This window comes from Boleophthalmus pectinirostris, unplaced genomic scaffold, assembly GCF_026225935.1.
Source record: "Boleophthalmus pectinirostris isolate CB_2022bp ecotype Guang Dong unplaced genomic scaffold, ASM2622593v1 HiC_scaffold_12, whole genome shotgun sequence".
Lineage (NCBI taxonomy): Eukaryota > Metazoa > Chordata > Actinopteri > Gobiiformes > Gobiidae > Boleophthalmus > Boleophthalmus pectinirostris.
In genome coordinates, this window is record NW_026571018.1 from 39,451,457 (window position 1) to 39,476,702 (window position 25,246).

General features: G+C 43.3%; 1 protein-coding gene across 1 annotated transcript in view; it reads right to left on the bottom strand.

Moving 5' to 3' along the window:
- The window catches only part of LOC110170303 (glutamate receptor 4-like), a 130,396-nt gene extending 128,506 nt beyond the window's left edge, over positions 1 to 1,890 (bottom strand). The window contains 1 exon segment of the mRNA XM_055148284.1: positions 1,701 to 1,890. Coding sequence (XP_055004259.1) covers positions 1,701 to 1,890 — 190 coding nt within the window.
- Positions 1,891 to 25,246: the final 23,356 nt, after the last annotated feature.

A 25,246-nucleotide genomic window follows, 5' to 3' on the forward strand; every position in this document is an offset into this window, starting at 1 on the left:
TATGTGTAAATGTGTGTGTGTAAATGTGTGTGTGTAAATGTCTATGTGTAAATGTGTGTGTGTAAATGTGTCTATGTGTAAATGTGTGTGTGTAAATGTGTGTGTGTAAATGTGTGCTGTGTAAATGTGTGTAAATGTGTGTGTGTAAATGTGTGTGTGTGTAAATGTGTGTGTAAATGTGTGTGTGTAAATGTGTGTGTGTGTAAATGTGTGTGTGTAAATGTGTGTGTGTAAATGTGTGTGTAAATGTGTGTGTAAATGTGTGTGTAAATGTGTGTGTGTAAATGTGTGTGTAAGTGTATGTGTAAATGTGTGTGTGTAAGTGTGTGTGTAAATGTGTGTGTAACTGTGTGCGTGTAAACGTGTGTGTGTAAATGTGTGTGTAAATGTGTGTGTGTAAATGTGTGTGTGTAAGTGTGTGTGTAAATGTGTGTGTAAGTGTGTGTGTAAATGTGTGTGTAAATGTGTGTGTAAATGTGTGTGTAAATGTGTGTGTAATGTGTGTGTAAATGTGTGTGTAAGTGTGTGTGTAAATGTGTGTGTAAGTGTGTAAATGTGTAAATGTGTGTGTAAATGTGTATGTGTGTGTGTGTAAATGTGTATGTGTAAATGTGTATGTGTGTAAATGTGCGTGTGTAAATGTGTGTGTAAATGTGTGTGTGTAAATGTGTGTGTAAGTGTATGTGTAAATGTGGGTGTAAATGTGGGTGTAAGTGTGTGTGTAAGTGTGTATGTGTAAATGTGTGTGTAAGTGTGTATGTGTAAATGTGTGTGTAAATGTGTGTGTGAGTGTGTGTGTAAATGTGTGTGTAAATGTGTGTGTAACTGTGTGTGTGTAAATGTGTGTGTAAGTGTGTGTGTAAAACTTACAGGAAACAACGAGCCACATTAGTCACACAAACTCAAGGTCCTGAGAAGTCACACACAGTCCCAGTTTGGAGATTTATACAAAATCAGTAATTTGTTCCATTTTTATACAAGAAATGTCCCAGAGTGTCTATTTTGGACAAATCTGATCCTGACAACAGTAAAGAGAAACACAAACCGTCGATAAAATACACAAAATCTGCTACAAAACACAAAGAAAATGTGATTATACTGACTCATGTTCGTCATGAATTCGGACTCGTTTCACAATTTTATTATGATCACCAAAAAAACCTCAATGTTCCAGATTTTTATTTTGAAATACTGGTCAGTCTAATTTCTGAACTACTCCAGAGAAAAACTGTCCTCGAGACTCTCACATTTAAACGTCGCAAATCTCCGTGTCTGTGCAAAAAAATCTCCACATCGTGAAATAGATTTTAAATTTTTCAGCGGGAAACTTCAGCTCTGGTGTAAACTGAAACTTCTAAAAGTACCAACGTGTGCAGTCGGGATGTAACGGCTCATGTGTTTGTGCTGAATCATTTCAGTACAGGATGTCCTGTCGGGTGCAGGTCGTTCGTCGTGTCGGGTGCAGGTCGTTCGTCGTGTCGGGTGCAGGTCGTTCGTCGTGTCAGGTGCAAGTCATGCGTTGTGTCGGGTGCAGGTCATCGTGTTTGGTGCAGGTCGTTCGTCGTGTCGGGTACAGGTCGTCGTGCTGGTGCAGGTCGTTCGTCGTGTCGGGTGCAGGTCGTCATGTCAGGTGCAGGTCATTCGTCGTGTCGGGTGCAGGTCGTTCATCGTGTTTGGTGCAGGTCAGTCATGTCAAGTGCGGGTCGTCATGTTGGTGCGGGTCGTCGTGTTGGTGCGGGTCGTCGTGGTTGGTGCGGTCGTCGTGTGGTGCGGGTCGTCGTGTTTGGTGCAGGTCGTTCGTCGTGTCGGGTGCAGGTCATTCGTCGTGTCGGGTGCAGGTCGTTCGTCGGGTCGGGTGCAGGTCGTTCGTCGTGTCGGGTGGCAGGTCATTCGTCGTCGGGTGCAGGTCGTTCGTCGTGTTTGGTGCAGGTCAGTCGTGTCAAGTGCGGGTCGTCGTGTTGGTGCGGGTCGTCATGTTGGTGCGGGTCGTCGTGTTGGTGCAGGTCGTCATGTTGGTGCGGTTCGTCGTGTCGGGTGCAGGTCGTTCGTCGTGTCGGGTGCAGGTCGTTCGTCGTGTCGGGTGCAGGTCGTTCGTCGTGTCGGGTGCAGGTCATTCGTCGTGTCGGGTGCAGGTCGTTCGTCGTGTTTGGTGCAGGTCAGTCGTGTCAAGTGCGGGTCGTCGTGTTGGTGCGGGTCGTCATGTTGGTGCGGGTCGTCGTGTTGGTGCAGGTCGTCATGTTGGTGCGGTTCGTCGTGTCGGGTGCAGGTCGTTCGTCGTGTCGGGTGCAGGTCGTTCGTCGTGTCGGGTGCAGGTCGTTTGTCGTGTCGGGTGCAGGTCGTTCGTCGTGTCGGGTGCAGGTCATTCGTCGTGTCGGGTGCAGGTCGTTCGTCGTGTTTGGTGCAGGTCAGTCGTGTCAAGTGCGGGTCGTCGTGTTGGTGCGGGTCATGTTGGTGCAGGTCGTCATGTTGGTGCGGTTCGTCGTGTCGGGTGCAGGTCGTTCGTCGTGTCGGGTGCAGGTCGTTCGTCGTGTCGGGTGCAGGTCGTTTGTCGTGTCGGGTGCAGGTCGTTCGTCGTGTCGGGTGCAGGTCATTCGTCGTGTCGGGTGCAGGTCGTTCGTCGTGTTTGGTGCAGGTCAGTCGTGTCAAGTGCGGGTCGTCGTGTTGGTGCGGGTCGTCATGTTGTGCGGGTCGTCGTGTGGTGCAGGTCGTCATGTTGGTGCAGTTCGTCGTGTCGGGTGCAGGTCGTTCGTCGTGTCGGGTGCAGGTCGTCGTCGTGTCGGGTGCAGGTCGTTCGGTCGTGTCGGGTGCAGGTCGTTCGTCGTGTCGGGTGCAGGTCATTCGTCGTGTCGGGTGCAGGTCGTTCGTCGTGTTGGGTGCAGGTCAGTCGTGTCAGTGCGGTCGTCGTGTTGGTGCAGGTCGTCATGTTGTCGGTTCGTCGTGTCGGGTGCAGGTCGTTCGTCGTGTCGGGTGCAGGTCGTTCGTCGTGTCGGTGTGCAGGTCGTTTGTCGTGTCGTGTCAGGTCGTGCAGGTCGTCGTGTCGGGTGCAGGTCGTTCGTCGTGTCGGGTGCAGGTCGTCGTGTTGGGTGCAGGTCGTCGTGTTGGGTGCAGGTCGTCGTGTCGGGTGCAGGTCGTTCGTCGTGTCTAACGAACTATTGAAATAAGTAAAGTATCAGAATGTAGGAAAGAGTTACACTCCAACAGGGTCAAGTTAAACCTGTGAGATTCTTTCAAGTTCAAGACAAAAAAATTAAAAACTCATGTCAGTAACGGAGGGAATGAAATATGCAGCACTTTTTGGTCAATAAATCCAAACAGTGATAACTCTTGGTTCTCACTTCCATATCCTTAACAAACTGGTTTGAATATTTGCTTCATATAGTTTTCTACCATATGGTACAAGATTAGGTTGAAAAACCTCTGACTTTTTGACTCATGAGATTTTTTATTAAGAAAAGTTCATGGTAACGGAGGGAAAAGTAACGGAGGGAAAATTGTACAAACAAGTAGAAGGTGCAGGATTTTACATCATTTGTGGCTTTTTTTCTTCTGAAAACTTTAATATTACTTCAAAATGAAAGAAACTATTTCTATAAAATATGTCAGTCCTTCCAACAACATTTTTATCATTTTAAATATATATTTTTTTTAAATCCTGTCCCTTCATCAACAGTTCAAAGATGGAATAACACAAGATATGATGAAATACAAACATTTATTTACAGGATTTTTGGGTCTTTGAAATTTGGGAAATAATTTTTCTTCCATGTTTCATATTTTGGTCCCAAACTGAACTGAAAATGAACCTTAAACCCAAGAAACGTTCCAGTCTCCGTCTGCAGCTCTGACGTTCCGTGACTCCCGATGCTCCCGGTGTAAATTCCGGGTAAATCTCTCTCTCCACCCCTCCCCCATCTCCCTATCTCTCTCTCTCTCTCTCTCTCTCTTCATCCCTCGTTCTCTCTCCCTCTGCAGTGTGAGTGAAAGAACCTCAGCTGCAGCACACGGACACACTGTTTAGACCTGGTTTAGTCCTGGTTTAGTCCTGGTTTAGTCCTGGTTTAGTCCTGGTTTAGTCCTGGTTTAGTCCTGGTTTAGTCCTGGTTTAGTCCTGGTTTAGTCCTGGTTTAGTCCTTGTTTAGTCCTGGTTCAGTCCTTGGTTTAGTCCTGGTTTAGTCCTGGTTTAGTCCTGGTTTAGTCCTGGTTTAGTCCTGGTTTAGTCCTGGTTTAGTCCTGGTTTAGTCCTGGTTTAGTCCTGGTTTAGTCCTGGTTTAGTCCTGGTTTAGTTCTGGTTTAGTCCTTGTTTAGTCCTGGTTTAGTCCTGGTTTAGTCCTTGTTTAGTCCTGGTTTAGTCCTGGTTCAGTCCTGGTTTAGTCCTGGTTTAGTCCTGGTTTAGTCCTGGTTTAGTCCTGGTTTAGTCCTGGTTTAGACCTGGTTTAGTCCTGTTTTAGTCTGGTTTAGTCCTGTTTAGTCCTGTTTTAGTCCTGGTTTAGTCCTGGTTTAGTCTTGGTTTAGTCCTGGTTTAGTCCTGGTTTAGACCTGGTTTAGACCTGTTTAGTCTGGTTTTAGTCCTGGTTTAGTTCTGGTTTAGACCTGGTTTAGTCCTGGTTTAGTCCTGGTTTAGACCTGGTTTGTCCTGGTTTAGTCCTGGTTTTAGTCCTGGTTTAGTCCTGGTTTAGACCTGGTTTAGTCCTGGTTTAGTCCTGGTTTAGTCCTGGTTTAGTCCTGGTTTAGTCCTGGTTTAGACCTGGTTTAGTCCTGGTTTAGTCCTGGTTTAGTACTTGTTTAGTCCTGGTTTAGACCTGGTTTAGTCCTGGTTTTAGTCCTGTTTAGACCTGGTTTTAGTCCTGGTTTAGTCCAAGTTTATTCCTGGTTTTAGTCCTGGTTTTAGTCCTGGTTTTAGACCTGGTTTAGTCCTGGTTTTAGTCCTGGTTTAGTCCTGGTTTAGTCCTGGTTTAGTCCTGGTTTAGACCTGGTTTAGTCCTGGTTTAGTCCTGGTTTAGTCCTGGTTTAGTCCTGGTTTAGTTCTGGTTTAGTCCTGGTTTAGTCCTGTTTTAGTTCTGGTTTAGTCCTGGTTTAGTCTTGGTTTAGTCCTGGTTTAGTCTTGGTTTAGACCTGGTTTAGACCTGGTTTAGACCTGGTTTAGATCTGGTTTAGTCCTGGTTTAGTCCTGGTTTAGACCTGGTTTAGTCCTGGTTTAGTCCTGGTTTAGACCTGGTTTAGTCTTGGTTTAGACCTGGTTTAGACCTGGTTTAGTCCTGGTTTAGTCCTGGTTTAGTCCTGGTTTAGTCCTGTTTTTAGTCCTTTTAGACCTGGTTTAGTCCTGGTTTAGTCCTGGTTTAGTCCTGGTTTAGACCTGGTTTAGTCCTGGTTTAGACCTGGTTTAGTCCTGGTTTAGTCCTGTTTTAGTTCTGGTTTAGTCCTGGTTTAGTCCTGGTTTAGTTCTGGTTTAGTCCTGGTTTAGTCTTGGTTTAGTCCTGGTTTAGTCTTGGTTTAGACCTGGTTTAGACCTGGTTTAGATCTGGTTTAGTCCTGGTTTAGTCCTGGTTTAGTCCTGGTTTAGACCTGGTTTAGTCCTGGTTTAGTCCTGGTTTAGTCCTGGTTTAGTACCTGGTTTAGTCTTGTTTAGTCCTGGTTTAGTCCTGGTTTAGTCCTGGTTTAGTCCTGGTTTAGTCCTGGTTTAGTCCTGGTTTTAGTCCTGGTTTAGTCCTGGTTTAGACCTGGTTTAGTCCTGGTTTAGTCTTGGTTTAGTCCTGGTTTAGTCCTTTAGTCCTGGTTTAGTCCTGGTTTAGACCTGGTTTAGTCCTGGTTTAGACCTGGTTTTAGTCCTGGTTTAGTTCTGGTTTAGTCCTGGTTTAGTTCTGATTTAGTCCTGTTGGGGGCGGGGCTTCATGTGGAGCAGACTGAATAGTGGGCGGGGCCAATCAATGAGGTCTACAGGAAGTCCCACTAACGAGTTAATAGACAATCAATCAGATCAATACAGACCAGACCAGAACTAAACCAGGACTAAACCAGGACTAGGACTAAACCAGGTCTAAACCAGGACTAAACCAGAACTAAACCAGGACTAAACCAGGACTAAACCAGAACTAAACCAGGTCTAAACCAGGACTAAACCAGGACTAAACCAGGACTAAACCAGAACTAAACAGGTCTAAACCAGGACTAAACCAGGACTGAACCAGGACTAAACCAGGACTAAACCAGGACTACAGCAGAACTAAACCAGGATTAAAACAGGTCTGAAGCAAAGTTCATGATCTGAGTAAATTTCACTTGAAATACTTTTACTACTAAACTTAAAATAAGAAAAACAACAACTTTTTTAAATCAAATCAAATGTTGCTTGAATTAAAAAAACTCACATGTTCCACTGGTCGAACATTTCACTCGTCAAATTAAATCGACTCAAATAAAGTTAAATTTTAAATCATTTTAATTCAACTTCGTGTTGTTTTAGTTTTGTTTTTTGCTGTGGAAAATCCAGGACTGAAAAAATGATCCAGTTGATTCTAGTGAAGGTGTGAGGAGTTTAAAAACACAGTGGAGCACTTCCTGTCTCGCCACATGATGACATCACGAGGTGGAACAGAGTCTTAAAACACCTAAACCTGCAGCGTGAATGAAACGAAACACAACTCCAGATCAGTGTGACCAGGAAACAGACACGGCAGAAAGTGCAGTGTTAATATTCAGAGTCAAATATTTCAGAGTTGTTTTAAACGCAAAAAGTTTTATTTTAACTCTTTGAGAGTTAAATGTGAGTTGGAGTTGGGCTTATTTGTCAGAGTTGATTTGGTTGATGTTCATTTAACCTCCTCTAGTGTTAATTTGTCTCCTCCACTTCAAACTCCCTCCAGTTTGAAGAACCAGTTTGAACCAGTTTTGTTCTGAATTTCATCTTAAATTAACTCAAATAAAGTGTCAAAATAAAACCTCCTCTGTGTTGTTGAGTTAAATCAGAATAACTCTACAAAGTGTTATCTGTTTACTCTCTAAACCTTCATTTAACTAACAGGAACTTTGGTCCAGTTTTACTTCACGAACTTTTACACAAATGTTAAATTAACTCTAGAACAGAGTGACTCAGATAAAGAGTCTCTGCCCGTCCACCGAGTCTCTGCCCGTCCACCGAGTCCCCGAGTCCCCGAGTCTCTGCCCGTCCACCGAGTCCCCGAGTCCCCGAGTCTCTGCCCGTCCACCGAGTCTCTGCCCGTCCACCGAGTCCCCGAGTCTCTGCCGTCCACCGAGTCCCCGAGTCTCTGCCCGTCCACCGAGTCCCCGAGTCTCTGTCCGTCCACCGAGTCCCCGAGTCTCTGCCCGAGTCCCCGAGTCTCTGCCCGTCCACCGAGTCCCCGCTGTCCCCGAGTCTCTGCCCGTCCACCGAGTCTCTGCCCGTCCACCGAGTCCACCGAGTCTCTGCCCGTCCACCGAGTCTCTGCCCCACCGAGTCCAGTCCCCGTCCACCGAGTCCCCGCTGTCCCCGAGTCTCTGCCCGTCCACCGAGTCTCTGCCCGTCCACCGAGTCCACCGAGTCTCTGCCCGTCCACCGAGTCTCTGCCCGTCCACCGAGTCCACCGAGTCTCTGCCCCACCGAGTCCCCGAGTCTCTGCCCGTCCACCGAGTCCCCGAGTCTCTGCCCGTCCACCGAGTCCACCGAGTCCACCGAGTCCCCGAGTCTCTGCCCGTCCACCGAGTCTCTGCCCGTCACCGAGTCCCCGAGTCTCTGCCCGTCCACCGAGTCTCTGCCCGTCCACCCTGGACTCGGGGACGGTGGGGAGAGGGTCTGAGGTTTTGGCTCCAAACACCCGTCCACAGAACCAGACGACAATGTGACAAGGACAGAACTGAACCAGGTCTAAACCAGGTCTAAACCAGGTCTAAACCAGGTCTAAACCAGGACTAAACCAGGTCTAAACCAGGACTAAACCAGGTCTAAACCAGGACTAAACTAAACCAGGTCTAAAACCAGGTCTAAACCAGGACTAAACCAGGTCTAAACCAGGTCTAAACCAGGACTAAACCAGGTCTAAACCAGGTCTAAACCAGGAAACCAGGTAAACCAGGTCTAAACCAGGTCTAAACCAGGTCTAAACCAGGACTAAACCAGAAACCAGGAACTAAACCAGGACTAAACCAGGTCTAAACCAGGACTAAACCAGGTCTAAACCAGGACTAAACCAGGACTAAACCAGGACTAAAACCAGGTCTAAACCAGGTCTAAACCAGGTCTAAACCAGGACTAAACCAGGACTAAACCAGGTCTAAACCAGGACTAAACCAGGACTAAACCAGGACTAAACCAGGTCTAAACCAGGACTAAACCAGGACTAAACCAGGTCTAAACCAGGACTAAACCAGGACTAAACCAGGACTAAACCAGGACTAAACCAGGTCTAAACCAGGACTAAACCAGGACTAAACCAGGACTAAACCAGGTCTAAACCAGGTGCTGTATCTGTTTTTTTCTGCTGTCAGAGTAAATGTGTAAAGTAAAAAACAAAACATGAAATAATAAATCACAAAATCTGTTTTCACTGAAACAAAAATTAAACTTAAACATCTGGTTTAGTCCAGGTTCAGACTAGATTTAATCCTGATCTAGTCCTGGTTCAGATTTGATTTAGTCCTGGTTCAGTCCTGGTTCAGTCCTGGTTCAGTCCTGGTTCAGACGCTGCGGGACAGTGTGACGAGGCCGCGGGGAGAGGAGCGGGGAGCGGGGGTCCGGTGTCGGTGCGCGGGGTGGAGGCTCCGGGGGCCCGGGGGTCTCTGGGCTCCGGGGCTCCGCGGGGCCCGTGCTCGGCGCGTCCGTGCGCGCTGCAGCGGCTTTGGCGCAGTGTCGCTCGCGCTCTGGAGCGGTGCTCATGTGCGCTGCACACGCACCAGTGCACTGCGTAAAACACGAAGAGGAGCGGAGAGCGCGGAGCCCCGTCCTCCAGTCTGCGCAAACACAACACAAAACCCCGCAAAAACCCGCAAAAAACCCCGCAAAAACCCCGCGCTAACGTCCCGGAACGCGAGAGGAGAGAGAGGAGCGCGTGCGTTCTGTGGCATACGACAGGAACACACACGGACCCCGCTCTGTCCCGCGCTCTGGACTCCAGCTAGTCCTGGTTTAGTCCTGGTTTAGTCCCGGTTTAGTCCCGGTTCAGTCCTGGAACATCCCGCACGTGAACAACACGAAAGAAAAGAACATGTGACACACGAGACGAACACAGCTGCCCGGGTCTGTCCCGCGCTCTGGACCTGAGCGAGACCCGGTCTAGTCCTGGTCTAGTCCTGGTCTAGTCCCGGTCTAGTCCCGGTCTAGTCCCGGTCTAGTCCCGGTCTAGTCCCGGTCGTGGCTTGTAAAGGTAAACCGGAGGGTGGCGCGTGTCACTCACCGATCTGCACGCTGCTGGGGAACGCTGCCCGCGCCGCGGTCCAGACGCAGCAGCACAGCGCCGCCGCCGCGAGCCACGCTCCGCCGCGCCGAGTCCTCATTTTGCGTTAGGATCTGGCGCGGGGCATGGAGGCACGGACGGACGGACGGACGGACGGACGCACGGACGGACGGACGGACGGCGGGGGTACGGCGGGGTACGGCGGGGTACGGCGGGGGGGTTTAACGGCCCCGCGGACGGCGCATCCCCCGGAGCAGGAAAAGCGGGAATCGGCGGAGAAATAAAAAAATAAAAGCTCCGGAGAGAAATCAGGAAAGATCCATGTTCCGCTGTTCCGCTGTTCCGGTGTGACGGTGACGTGCTCCCCCCGCAGTGCGCCGCCGAACGTGTCCGGGAAGAGCGCGCGGCCACGGCCAGACACGGAGAGAGAGAGAGAGAGAGAGAGAGAGAGAGAGAGAGAGAGAGAGAGAGAGAGAGAGAGAGAGAGAGAGAGAGAGAGAGAGAGAGAGAGAGAGAGAGAGAGAGAGAGAGAGAGAGAGAGAGAGAGAGAGAGAGAGAGAGAGAGAGAGAGAGAGAGAGAGAGAGAGAGAGAGAGAGAGAGAGAGAGAGAGAGAGAGAGAGAGAGAGAGAGAGAGAGAGAGAGAGAGAGAGAGAGAGAGAGAGAGAGAGAGAGAGAAGCAGCGGTGTGAGAGAGAGAGAAGAGTAGAGGAGAAAGAGAGAGGGTTAGGGAGAGGGGGGAGAGGAGGAGGGGGAGAGAGAGAGAGAGAGAGAGGAGAGTGAGGGAAACAGCAGCTCTGACAGAGAGAGAGGAGGTGGAGGAGAGGAGAGAGGGAGGGAGAGAGGGCACACAGCAGCGGTGATAGAGAGAGGGTGGGGGACAGAAAGAGGGAGAGAGGAGAGAAGAGAAGAGAGGGAGGGAGGGGGGAAGACAGGAGGAGAGAGGGAAAGAGGGGAAACAGCAGCGGTAAGAGAGAGAAGAGAGGGAGGAGGAGGAGGAAGAGGAGAGACTGAGGGAGGAAGGGAGAAAGGAGGGGGGGGGAGAAGAGTAGAGGAGAAAGAAAGGGAGGTAGGGAGAGGAGGAGAGAGAGAGAGAGGGAGAAAGATAGGTAGAGAGGAGGAGAAAGGAGAAAGGAGAGAGATATAGGAGATAAAGAGGGGTGAGAGAGGGAGGAGAGGAGGAAAGAGAGAGAGAGAGAGAAGAAGGGAAGGGGAGGAGGAGAGGAGGTCGAAACAGCAGAGTTGAGAGAAGAGGAGGATGAAGGGGGATGGGAGGATGAGGGGAGAGGGTGCAGGCAGGAGGAGAGGGGGAACGAGTGAGAGAAAGAGAAGAGGGAAAAGAAAGGAAAGGGGGAGGAGAGAGAGAAAGAGGTGAGAAAGAGAGAGAGAGAGCAGCGGAGGAGAGAAAAGAGGAGGGGAGAACAAACCACTGGAGAAAAGAAGAGAGAGAAGAGAGGATGAAAAAGAGGACGAGAAAAACAACTCACATTTATGTCACAGATAATACTCCCTACAACTCCTACAACTGTACAACAACTCACCTTATGTCACAGATAATACTCCCTACAACTGTACAACAACTCACCCTTATGTCACAGATAATACTCCCTACAACTGTACACAACTCACATTTATGTCACAGATAATACTCCCTACAACTGTACAACAACTCATCCTTATGTACAGATAATACTCCCTACAACTGTACAACAACTCACCCTTATGTCACAGATAATACTCCTACAACTGTAAACAACTCACCCTTATGTAACAGATAATACTCCCTACAACTGTACAACAACTCACCCTTATGTCACAGATAATACTCCCTACAACTGTACAACAACTCACCCTTATGTCACAGATAATACTCCCTACAACTGTACAACTCACCCTTATGTCACAGATAATACTCCCTACAACTGTACAACAATTCACCCTTATGTAACAGATAATACTCCCTACAACTGTACAATAACTCACATTTATGTCACAGATAATACTCCCTACAACTGTACAATAACAAATAATACTCCCTACAACTGTACAACAACTCACATTTATGTCACAGATAATACTCCCTACAACTGTACAACAACTCACCCTTATGTCACAGATAATACTCCCTACAACTGTACAACAACTCACCCTTATGTAACAGATAATACTCCCTACAACTGTACAACAACTCACCCTTATGTCACAGATAATACTCCCTACAACTGTACAACTCAATGTACAGATAATACTCCTACAACTGTACAACAACTCACCCTTATGTCACAGATAATACTCCCTACAACTGTACAACAACTCACCCTTATGTCAACAGATAATACTCCCTACAACTGTACAACTCACCCTTATGTCACAGATAATACTCCCTACTCCTACAACTGTACAACAACTCACCCTTATGTCACAGATAATACTCCCTACAACTGTACAACAACTCACCCTTATGTCACAGATAATACTCCCTACAACTGTACAACAACTCACCCTTATGTCACAGATAATACTCCCTACAACTGTACAACTCACCCTTATGTCACAGATAATACTCCCTACAACTGTACAACAACTCACCCTTATGTCACAGATAATACTCCCTACAACTGTACAACAACTCACCCTTATGTCACAGATAATACTCCCTACAACTGTACAACAACTCACCCTTATGTCAACAGATAATACTCCCTACAACTGTACAACAATCACCCTTATGTCACAGATAATACTCCTACAACTGTACAACTCACCCTTATGTCACAGATAATACTCCCTACAACTGTACAACAACTCACCCTTATGTCACAGATAATACTCCCTACAACTGTACAACAACTCACCCTTATGTCAACAGATAATACTCCCTACAACTGTACAACAACTCACCCTTATGTCACAGATAATACTCCTACAACTGTACAACTCACCCTTATGTCACAGATAATACTCCCTACAACTGTACAACAACTCACCTTATGTAACAGATAATACTCCCCTACAACTCACAATGTACAACAAACTCACCCTTATGTCACAGATAATACTCCCTACAACTGTACAACAACTCACCCTTATGTAACAGATAATACTCCCTACAACTGTACAACAACTCACCCTTATGTCACAGATAATACTCCCTACAACTGTACAACAACTCACCCTTATGTAACAGATAATACTCCCTACAACTGTACAACAACTCACCTTATGTCACAGATAATACTCCTACAACTGTACAACTAACAAATAATACTCCCTACAACTGTACAACAACTCACCCTTATGTCACAGATAATACTCCCTACAACTGTAACAACTCACCCTTATGTACAGATAATACTCCCTACAACTGTACAACAACTCACCCTTATGTCACAGATAATACTCCCTACAACTGTACAACAACTCACCCTTATGTAACAGATAATACTCCTACAACTGTACAACAACTCACCCTTATGTCACAGATAATACTCCCTACAACTGTACAACAACTCACACTTTATGTCAACAGATAATACTCCCTACAACTGTACAACAACTCACCCTTATGTAACAGATAATACTCCCTACAACTGTACAACAACTCACCCTTATGTCACAGATAATACTCCCTACAACTGTACAATAACAAATAATACTCCCTACAACTGTACAACAACTCACCCTTATGTCACAGATAATACTCCCTACAACTGTACAACAACTCACATTTATGTCACAGATAATACTCCCTACAACTGTACAATAACAAATAATACTCCCTACAACTGTACAACAACTCACCCTTATGTCACAGATAATACTCCCTACAACTGTACAAACTCACCCTTATGTAACAGATAATACTCCCCTACAACTGTACAACTCACCCTTATGTCACAGATAATACTCCCCTACAACTGTACAACAACTCACCTTATGTAACAGATAATACTCCCTACAACTGTACAACAACTCACCCTTATGTCACAGATAATACTCCCTACAACTGTACAACAACTCACCTTATGGTCACAGATAATACTCCCTACAACTGTACAACTCACCCTTATGTACAGATAATACTCCTACAACTGTACAACACAACTCACATTTATGTCACAGATAATACTCCCTACAACTGTACAACAACTCACATTTATGTCAACAGATAATACTCCCTACAACTGTACAATAACAATAATACTCCTACAACTGTACAACAACTCACCCTTATGTCACAGATAATACTCCCTACAACTGTACAACACTCACCCTTATGTCACAGATAATACTCCCTACAACTGTACAACAACTCACCCTTATGTAACAGATAATACTCCCTACAACTGTACAACAACTCACATTTATGTCACAGATAATACTCCCTACAACTGTACAACAACTCACATTTATGTCACAGATAATACTCCCTACAACTGTACAACTCACCCTTATGTAACAGATAATACTCCCTACAAACTGTACAACAACTCACCCTTATGTAACAGATAATACTCCCTACAACTGTACAACAACTCACCCTTATGTAACAGATAATACTCCCTACAACTGTACAACAACTCACCCTTATGTAACAGATAATACTCCCTACAACTGTACAACAACTCACCCTTATGTAACAGATAATACTCCCTACAACTGTACAAAACTCACCCTTATGTAACAGATAATACTCCCTACAACTGTACAACAACTCACCCTTATGTAACAGATAATACTCCCTACAACTGTACAACAACTCACCCTTATGTAACAGATAATACTCCCTACAACTGTACAACAACTCACCCTTATGTAACAGATAATACTCCCTACAACTGTACAACAACTCACCCTTATGTAACAGAATAATACTCCCTACAACTGTACAACAACTCACCCTTATGTCAACAGATAATACTCCCTACAACTGTACAACAACTCACCCTTATGTAACAGATAATACTCCCTACAACTGTACAACAACTCACCCTTATGTAACAGATAATACTCCCTACAACTGTACAACAACTCACCCTTATGTACAGATAATACTCCCCTACAACTGTACAACAACTCACCCTTATGTAACAGATAATACTCCCTACAACTGTACAACAACTCACCTTATGTCAGATAATACTCCCTACAACTGTACAACAACTCACCTTTATGTAACAGATAATACTCCCTACAACTGTACAACAACTCACTTTATGTAACAGATAATACTCCCTACAACTGTACAACAACTCACCCTTATGTAACAGATAATACTCCCTACAACTGTACAACAACTCACCCTTATGTAACAGATAATACTCCCTACAACTGTACAACAACTCACCCTTATGTAACAGATAATACTCCCTACAACTGTACAACAACTCACCCTTATGTAACAGATAATACTCCCTACAACTGTACAACAACTCACCCTTATGTAACAGATAATACTCCCTACAACTGTACAACAACTCACCCTTATGTAACAGATAATACTCCCTACAACTGTACAACAACTCACCCTTATGTAACAGATAATACTCCCTACAACTGTACAACAACTCACCCTTATGTAACAGATAATACTCCCTACAACTGTACAACAACTCACCCTTATGTCAACAGATAATACTCCCTACAACTGTACAACAACTCACCCTTATGTAACAGATAATACTCCCTACAACTGTACAACAACTCACCCTTATGTAACAGATAATACTCCCTACAACTGTACAACAACTCACCCTTTATGTACAGATAATACTCCCTACAACTGTACAACAACTCACCCTTATGTAACAGATAATACTCCTACAACTGTACATACAATAATACTCCCTACAACTGTACAACAACTCACCCTTATGTCACAGATAATACTCCCTACAACTGTACAACAATCACCCCTTATGTAACAGATAATACTCCCTACAACTGTACAACAACTCACCCTTATGTCACAGATAATACTCCCTACAACTGTACAACAACTCACTCCTTATGTAACAGATAATACTCCCTACAACTGTACAACAACTCACCCTTATGTAACAGATAATACTCCCTACAACTGTACAAACTCAACTCACCTTATGTAACAGATAATACTCCTACAACTGTAACAACTCAACAGATAAATACTCCCTACAACTGTACAACAACTCACCCTTATGTAACAGATAATACTCCTACAACTGTACAACACAATAATACTCCCTACAACCTGTACAACAACTCACCCTTATGTAACAGATAATACTCCCTACAACTGTACAACTCACCCTTATGTACAGATAATACTCCCTACAACTGTACAACTCACCCTTATGTAACAGATAATACTCCCTACAACTGTACAACAACTCACCCTTATGTAACAGATAATACTCCCTACAACTGTACAACAACTCACCCTTATGTCAACAGATAATACTCCCTACAACTGTACAACAACAATAATAACTCCTACAACTGTTACAAAACTCACATTATGTCACAGATAATACTCCCTACAACTGTACAACAACTCACCCTTATGTCAACAGATAATACTCCCTACAACTGTACAACAACTCACCCTTATGTCACAGATAATACTCCCTACAACTGTACAACAACTCACCTTTATGTCACAGATAATACTCCCTACAACTGTACAACAACTCACCCTTATGTCACAGATAATACTCCCTACAACTGTACAACAACTCACCCTTATGTAACAGATAATACTCCCTACAACTGTACAACAACTCAACCCTTATGTCACAGATAATACTCCCTACAACTGTACAACAACTCACCCTTATGTAACAGATAATACTCCCTACAACTGTACAAAACTCACCTAATGTCACAATAATACTCCTACAACTGTACAACAACTCACCCTTATGTCAACAGATAATACTCCCTACAAACTGTACAACAACTCACCCTTATGTAACAGATAATACTCCCTACAACTGTACAACAACTCACCCTTATGTAACAGATAATACTCCCTACAACTGTACAACAACTCACCCTTATGTCACAGATAATACTCCCTACAACTGTACACAACTCAACCTTATGTCACAGATAATACTCCCTACAACTGTACAACAACTCACCCTTATGTCACAGATAATACTCCTACAACTGTACAACAACTCACCCTTATGTAACAGATAATACTCCCTACAACTGTACAACAACTCACCCTTATGTCACAGATAATACTCCCTACAACTGTACAATCACCCTTATGTCAACAGATTAATACTCCGCTACAACTGTACAACAACTCACATTTATGTCACAGATAATACTCCCTACAACTGTACAACAACTCACATTTATGTCACAGATAATACTCCCTACAACTGTACAACAACTCACCCTATGTCNGAGGAGAAGAGGAGAGACTGAGGGAGGAAGGGAGAAAGGAGAGGGGGGGAGAGAAGAGTAGAGGAGAAAGAAAGGGAGGTAGAGAGGAGGAGGGAGAGAGAGGGAGAAAGGAGAGAGATATAGGAGATAAAGAGGGGTGAGAGAGGGAGGAGAGGAGGAAAGAGAGAGAGAGAGAGAAGAAGGGAAGGGGAGGAGGAGAGGAGGTCGAAACAGCAGAGTTGAGAGAAGAGGAGGATGAAGGGGGGATGGGAGGATGAGGGGAGAGGGTGCAGGCAGGAGGAGAGGGGGAACGAGTGAGAGAAAGAGAAGAGGGAAAAGAAAGAAAGGGGAGGAGAGAGAGAGAAGAGGTGAGAAAGAGAGAGAGAAGCAGCGGAGGAGAGAAAAGAGGAGGGGAGAACAAACCACTGGAGAAAAGGAAGAGAGAGAAGAGAGGATGAAAAAGAGGACGAGAAAAACAACTCACATTTATGTCACAGATAATACTCCCTACAACTGTACAACAACTCACCCTTATGTCACAGATAATACTCCCTACAACTGTACAACAACTCACCCTTATGTCACAGATAATACTCCCTACAACTGTACAACAACTCACCCTTATGTCACAGATAATACTCCCTACAACTGTACAACTCACCCTTATGTACAGATAATACTCCCTACAACTGTACAACAACTCACATTATTGTCACAGATAATACTCCCTACAACTGTACAACAACTCACCCTTATGTCACAGATAATACTCCCTACAACTGTACAACAACTCATCCTTATGTAACAGATAATACTCCCTACAACTGTACAACAACTCACATTTATGTCACAGATAATACTCCCTACAACTGTACAACAACTCACAATTCTTATGTCACAGATAATACTCCCTACAACTGTACAACAACTCACCCTTATGTCACAGATAATACTCCTACAACTGTACAACAACTCACCTTATGTACACAGTATAATACTCCTACAACTGTACAACAACTCACATTTATGTCACATAATACTCCCTACAACTGTACAACAACTCACCCTTATGTGACAGATAATACTCCCTACAACTGTACAACAACTCACCCTTATGTCACAGATAATACTCCCTACAACTGTACAACAACTCACCCTTATGTCAACAAGATAATACTCCCTACAACTGTACAACAACTCACATTTATGTCACAGATAATACTCCTACAACTGTACAACTCACCTTATGTCAACAGATAATACTCCTACAACTGTACAACAACTCACAACTTATGTCACAGATAATACTCCCTACAAACTGTACAACAACTCACCCTTATGTCACAGATAATACTCCCTACAACTGTACAACAACTCACCCTTATGTCAACAGATAATACTCCCTACAACTGTACAACAACTCACCCTTATGTCACAGATAATACTCCCTACAACTGTACAACAACTCACCCTTATGTCAACAGATAATACTCCCTACAACTGTACAACACACTCAACCTCTTATGTCAACAGATAATACTCTCCTACAACTGTACAACAACTCACCCTTATGTCACAGATAATACTCCCTACAACTGTACAACAACTCACCCTTATGTCAACAGATAATACTCCCTACAACTGTACAACAACTCACCCTTATGTCACAGATAATACTCCCTACAACTGTACAAATCAACACAATAATACTCCCTACAACTGTACAACAACTCACATTTATGTCACAGATAATACTCCCTACAACTGTACAACAACTCACATTTATGTCACAGATAATACTCCCTACAACTGTACAACTCACCCTTATGTAACAGATAATACTCCCTACAACTGTACAACAACTCACCCTTATGTCACAGATAATACTCCCTACAACTGTACAACAACTTCACCCTTATGTCAACAGATAATACTCCCTACAACTGTACAACAACTCACATTATGTCACAGATAATACTCCCTACAACTGTACAACAACTCACCCTTATGTCACAGATAATACTACAACTGTAAACAACTCAACATTATGTCACAGATAATACTCCCTACAACTGTACAACAACTCACACCTGATGTCACAGATAATACTCCCTACAACTGTACAACAATTCACCTTATGTAACAGATAATATCCCCTACAACTGTAACAAAACTCCATTTAAATCACAGATAATACTCCTACAAAGAGAAACAACTGTTTGACAGATGAATTCATGTTCAAAATTTTATGTCACAGTTTAATACTCCCTACAACTGTACAACCTCATTTTCTCAGTTTTTTATAATAATTCTTTCTATTTTGTGTTTTCTGTCTGAGCTGCTGAGTCCAGATCTGCTCCTTGTGGGTAAATAAAGTTTGTCTGAACAGAGGAGAAAACGACGAGTATAAGGGTCAGATTAAAAACTAAAGCATGCTGGCGCTACGAGAATGAAGTTAATATTACGACTTTAATGTCGAAATTTTACGAGAATAAAGTCGAAGTCAAAATAAAGTCGTAATATTAGGAGAAAATCAGCTGCTCAGAAAGTCTGAGTGAGTCTGAGGCTGGAGCTCTGGACAATTTGGAGCATTTTGTAAAGGAGAAGAATCCGTGTATCATTCGTTCATTCGACTAAACCAGGACTGAATCAGGACTAAACCAGGTCCGGAACCAAACCAGAAAGACCAGGATTGAGACCGGGACCAGACCAGGACTGAAAACGGTTTAGTCCTGGTTTAAGTCACGGAAATGGGAAACGGCGTTTCTGTGACTTCAAATGCAAAGCAGGAATATTGCCCAGCATACGGACTGAACCAGGACTGAAACCAGGACTAAACCAGGACTAAACCAGGACTAAACCAGGACTAAACCGTTTTCAACCCTGGTCTGGTCAGAAAAGGTCTGAAAAGCATCATCTTCTGCGGCATTTTTCTCTTTGACTTTGGGTTTATTACAACTTCATTCTCATAATATTACGTCTTTAATGTCGAAATGTTTACGACTTTATTCTCGTAGAGCCAGAATCTTTTTTTTTTTTTTATCTGAGCCTTATACTCCGTTATAGAATAGTTTTTAAAACACAAAATCCTCGTCTCGCCAAACGCACAAACGACTTTGTGTTAGCAAAACAAAACTAGTAAAACAAAACTGTAAAACAAAACTAGTAAACAAAACTGTAAAACAAAACTAAAAACAAAACTGTAAAACAAAACTAGTAAAACAAAACTAGTAAAACAAAACAAAACTAGTAAAACAAAACTAGTAAAACAAAACTGTAAAACAAAACTAGTAAAACAAAACTGTAAAACAAAACTGTAAAAACAAAAACTAAAACGTAAAACAAAACTAAAACTAAAACATTTGCAAAACAGCAAAACTGTAAAACTTGTCTCTGTTTCCTCTGAACTCAAGTTTGAAAAGCAAAAACTCAAAGAAGTGAAATAAAAAGAGGAAAAACTGACTTTAAACCAGGAGTTTTGTGTTTACACTAGTTTTAGTTTTAGCTCTAGGTTTACCTTTAGCATTAGCATTAGCATTTATCTTTATGTGGCTTAAGGCTGAAGTGTTTTTCTGCGTCGACTCAACGCAGACGATTTGACGCTGGATCGTAAATTGTCCTTAACTTGACGTCGTCTGTGTTTGTGGGAGGAAAGAGCAACGACCGGAAAACTTTTACTAAATGTGAACTTTTATTTAAAAATATAAAAGACTGAGCCGCACCAACTGAAACTGAAACATGTCACTTGGAAAACGGTGAAGTCATGAAACAAACAGTTTGTTTATAATGAAACTGAAGCAGAGTCTGTGGGACTGTGGGAAATCACACACATTTAGACAGAAAAACATTAACCGGAAGTTCCACAAACCTGCAGCGCGACACTTCCGGTTTATCCGTGTGTGTCCAGACTACTTCCTGTTTCCCGTCAAAATAAACTACCGGTTTTCAAAATAAAACCACTGAAACAATAAAATCAAACTGTTTTTCATGAATGAAATTTTCATTGACTCTTTCAGGGGGTGAGTTTCATTTAGAGACAAAAACTCTGAAGGATGAAAATTTAACTTTGATGAAATGATCCAAATGATTCTAGTGAAAGTGTGTGAAGTTTAAAAACACAGTGGAGCAGCGTTTGTGTGTGTTTGTCTGTGTGTGTGTGTGTCTGTGTGATCTGGACCTTTAAATTCTCCTTGATAAACTCGTGTTATTTGTTGTTGTTTGTTAAATCCAAACGGAGCGTGACTCAGAACGACTTTGGCACGACTCCGGGCTCCACATCTGCACTGGCACCGCTGGCACCGCTGGCACCGCTGGCACCGCTGGCACCGCTGGCACCGCTGGCACCGCCGGCACCGCCCCGCTGCAGCTTCAAGGGCAAAACGAGCTCGAGTCAAAGCCGTTTCCTCCTCGATTTTTCTGAACACTTCGTTATGAAACAGGAACGTCAAAAAATCTGACTCTGAGCGAGACTGAAGCTAACGACTCAAAACTAGAAACTCGTGCAAATATCGATACATTTGGTTTGATTTAGTCCTGGTTTAGTTCTAGTTTAGTCTTGGTTCTGGTTTAGTCCTGGTTTAGTCTTAGTCTTGTCCATCGCTGGACGAGATCTCCAAGAATCACCTCAGTTTGTCTTTGCTCCTTTTCCTCTTTTCTTCTTTCATCGACCTCAAACACCGACTTTCTTTCGCGGTGAACTGGTCGTGGATTCTCGTCCGACATCGCGACAAACTTTGTGCGAACTGTGAGAAAGCGACAGTTTAAAAAAGCCTCTAAGATCCGCTGCATAAACCACGAAATGCCCGCACGCTGAGGGAGTTTGATTGACAACCCCAACAGCCAATAGAAAATGAGGGAGCCTCGTTTTCTATTGGCTGATGTTTATCTAACTTCAACACGTCCACAGTTGATCGATTTTCATTCTTTTTTTTTCTTTTTTTTTATCATAATTACAAAGCTGCTGCGTCTCTGTAATGGTATTTTAAACTTTCATTGACAATTTGAAACAAACAAAAAAATAATAATCCTCCATACAACCTTTAAGTCCAAGATTAGTCCTGGTTTAGTCCTGACTGACCTGAGTGTAATTACTACCCGCCTGTGATACGCAATACCCGTTTATACGCTGTAAAATAAATAAAAATAAAAAAATACGTGAAATGGCGAGAACGTAAAAGGTGACCAGCGATATTTTCACAAAATATATATATATATTTTTATATTATTATCATCATTATATTATTATTATTATTATTATTATTATTATTACTTATTTATTTTATTTATTTTATTTTATTATATTATTATTATTATTATTATTTTTTTTTTTTTTTTTTTGTATGCATGTTTAGTTAAGTTTGTCTTATTGTGGATGTGCTGGGTATCCAATCCCTTAAATTTGACAAATTATAATAAAAAAAAAAAAATAAAAAAAATGGAAATACGGTCACCCTACTTTAAATCCCAGTGCAGTAAAATGTTTCAGAAGATGTTCTCAGCAGAGTTAGCCTGCACTCTCACCTGCCCACTCCTGCCCGCTCCTGCCCGCGCTCCGCCCGCTCCCTGCCCGCTCCTGCCCGCTCCTGCCCGCTCCCGCCCGCTCCTGCCCGCCCGCCGCTCCTGCCCGCTCCTGCCCGCCCTCGCCTGCATACTGAGCGCGCGGTGGCAGCTCTTTTCATGCGCGCTCGCTCGCAGGAGTTGAAAGGCGGCGGAGGAGATAAGCGCGGCGCAGACCCGGCTCCAGAATACTAATGCGTCCTTAACGTGGAGAGGACAGAGAGGGGGGCTGATAAGACACAAGAGCAACTATACGCGCCCATGGCCTGTCAGCATAAGGGACGGGTCCGGGGTCTGGGGGGGACACGGCACATAAATCCAGGAGTGTGAAAAGGGCTCGTATCGCTCTGTTCTCACCACAAACGTCTGCACTTGTGTTTGTTTCATTCACCTTTTTCATCATGTCCACAAGTGTGTAAATGTGTGTAAATGTGTGTAAATGTGTGTGTGTGTGTAAATGTGTGTGTAAATGTGTGTGTAAGTGTGTAAGTGTGTGTGTGTGTGTGTAAATGTGTGTGTGTAAATGTGTGTGTGTGTGTGTAAATGTGTGTGTGTGTGTAAGTGTGTGTAAATGTGTGTAAATGTGTGTGTAAATGTGTGTGTAAATGTGTGTGTGTAAGTGTGTGTGTAAGTGTGTGTGTAAATGTGTGTGTAAATGTGTAAATGTGTGTGTGTAATGTGTGTAAGTGTGTGTAAAAGTGTGTGTAAATGTGTGTGTGTAAATGTGTGTGTAAATGTGTAAATGTGTGTGTAAATGTGTGTGTGTAAATGTGTGTGTAAGTGTGTGTGTAAGTGTGTGTGTAAATGTGTGTGTAAATGTGTAACTGTGTGTGTAAATATGTGTGTAAATGTGTGTGTGTAAATGTGTGTAAGTGTGTGTGTAAGTGTGTGTGTGTGTGTAAATGTGTGTGTAAATGTGTGTAAATGTGTGTGTAAATATGTGTGTAAATGTGTGTGTGTGTGTGTAAATGTGTGTGTAAATGTGTGTGTGTAAATGTGTGTGTAAGTGTGTGTGTAAATGTGTGTGTGTGTAAATGTGTGTGTGTGTAAATGTGTGTGTAAATGTGTGTGTAAATGTGTGTGTGTGTGTGTGTAAATGTGTGTGTAAATGTGTGTGTAAATGTGTGTGTAAGTGTGTGTGTAAGTGTGTGTGTGTGTGTGAAAATGTGTGTGTAAATGTGTGTGTGTAAATGTGTGTGTAAGTGTGTGTGTGTGTGTGTGTAAATGTGTGTGTGTGTGTGTAAATGTGTGTGTAAATGTGTGTGTGTAAATGTGTGTGTAAATGTGTGTGTAAATGTGTGTAAATGTGTGTGTAAATGTGTGTGTAAATGTGTGTGTAAGTGTGTGTGTAAATGTGTGTGTAAATGTGTGTGTGTAAATGTGTGTGTAAAGTGTGTGTAAAAATGTGTGTGTAAATGTGTGTGTAAATGTGTGTGTAAATGTGTGTGTGTAAATGTGTGTAAATGTGTGTGTAAGTGTGTGTGTAAAAATGTGTGTGTAAGTGTGTGTAAATGTGTGTGTAAATGTGTGTGTAAAATGTGTGTAAATGTGTGTGTAATGTGTGTGTAAATGTGTGTGTGTGTGTAAATGTGTGTGTGTGTGTGTAAATGTGTGTGTAAATGTGTGTGTGTAAATGTGTGTGTAAGTGTGTGTGTAAATGTGTGTGTAAATGTGTGTGTAAAATGTGTGTGTGTGTGTGTGTAAATGTGTGTAATGTGTGTGTAAAAATGTGTGTGTAAGTATGTGTGTGTGTATATGTGTGTATGTGTGTGTGTAAATGTGAGTGTGTGTAAATGTGTGTGTAAATGTGTGTAAATGTGTGTGAGTTTGGTTTATTCCTGGTTTAGATCTCGTTTAGTCCCAACAGTGATTATTTCCATGTAAACTCCAAGGAAAATATTTAAATTCCAAACAATTTAATTCAGAAAAATGAATTCAGAATTTAAATTCATCCTGTAAACTGCTCTGTGTTTTGTTCCGTTCGGCTCATCAGTATTTCCAGCCACACCTCGGTTTTCAGGGTGAAGCAAAGAATAAATAAATAATCAGAACAGTAAATAAGAAACTCCACATCCACGTCACGTTTTCCGTTGCTGTTGACATTTTGAACGTCGTTGCCGTAGAAACCGGCCGTCCGTTTTTAAACCGTCCACAAAGCGCCGCCGCTCGAAGCTCGTTTCTTCACCTCGGAAAACAGACCCCGATGAGGATTCGCCGCAAAGTAAGAACGACATGCTGGTGCGAGAGAGAAAGAGGCAGCAGTTACCATGGAGACACGACGCACACTTTAGCAAACACCGCTAACGTTTTTAAAATAGTGCGGGAAAAAAAAAACAAATATAAAAGTGATGTAAAGAGCAGATTTTCATGCTCTTGTGGTCAGTGCGAGAGTTCACGGTGGTGTTCAGGAGTTTGATTTTTTTTTTTACGCTAAAACGTGAAAGTGACGAACTGAAAAACTAAACTTGGCTAATGCTAATGCTAACGCTAATGCTAACGCTAGCTCGTGTCTGTAATGTTTAACGATGTGTTTGTTTATCCATCCGACTCAAAGGTCCGAGGACACGCCCCTTTTCCTCTGACGGCAAAACTTGGAAGAATCTCCAGGAAACCGGGCAAAGATCCACACAGAATCTGGAATGAATAGGCTTGAACCTGCCACGTGCTAAAGGAGGCTACGTTTACACTGAAACTATTCACCGTATCACTGTGTTGGAAACGTTTTTGCGTCCAGACACGTCGTTTCTGTGTCTGTAAGTCTTCTCTATCCACTCAGCTTTGAGCACATTTGTTTACGTTTTACAGAAACTAAACTTAAAACCACATGACTCATTTACATAAACTTAGTCTACGTTCAGTCTGCAGGTTTAACGCTCAATTCCGATTTTTTTGGTGAAATCTGATGTTTTTTCGAGGTCGTTCACATTTCC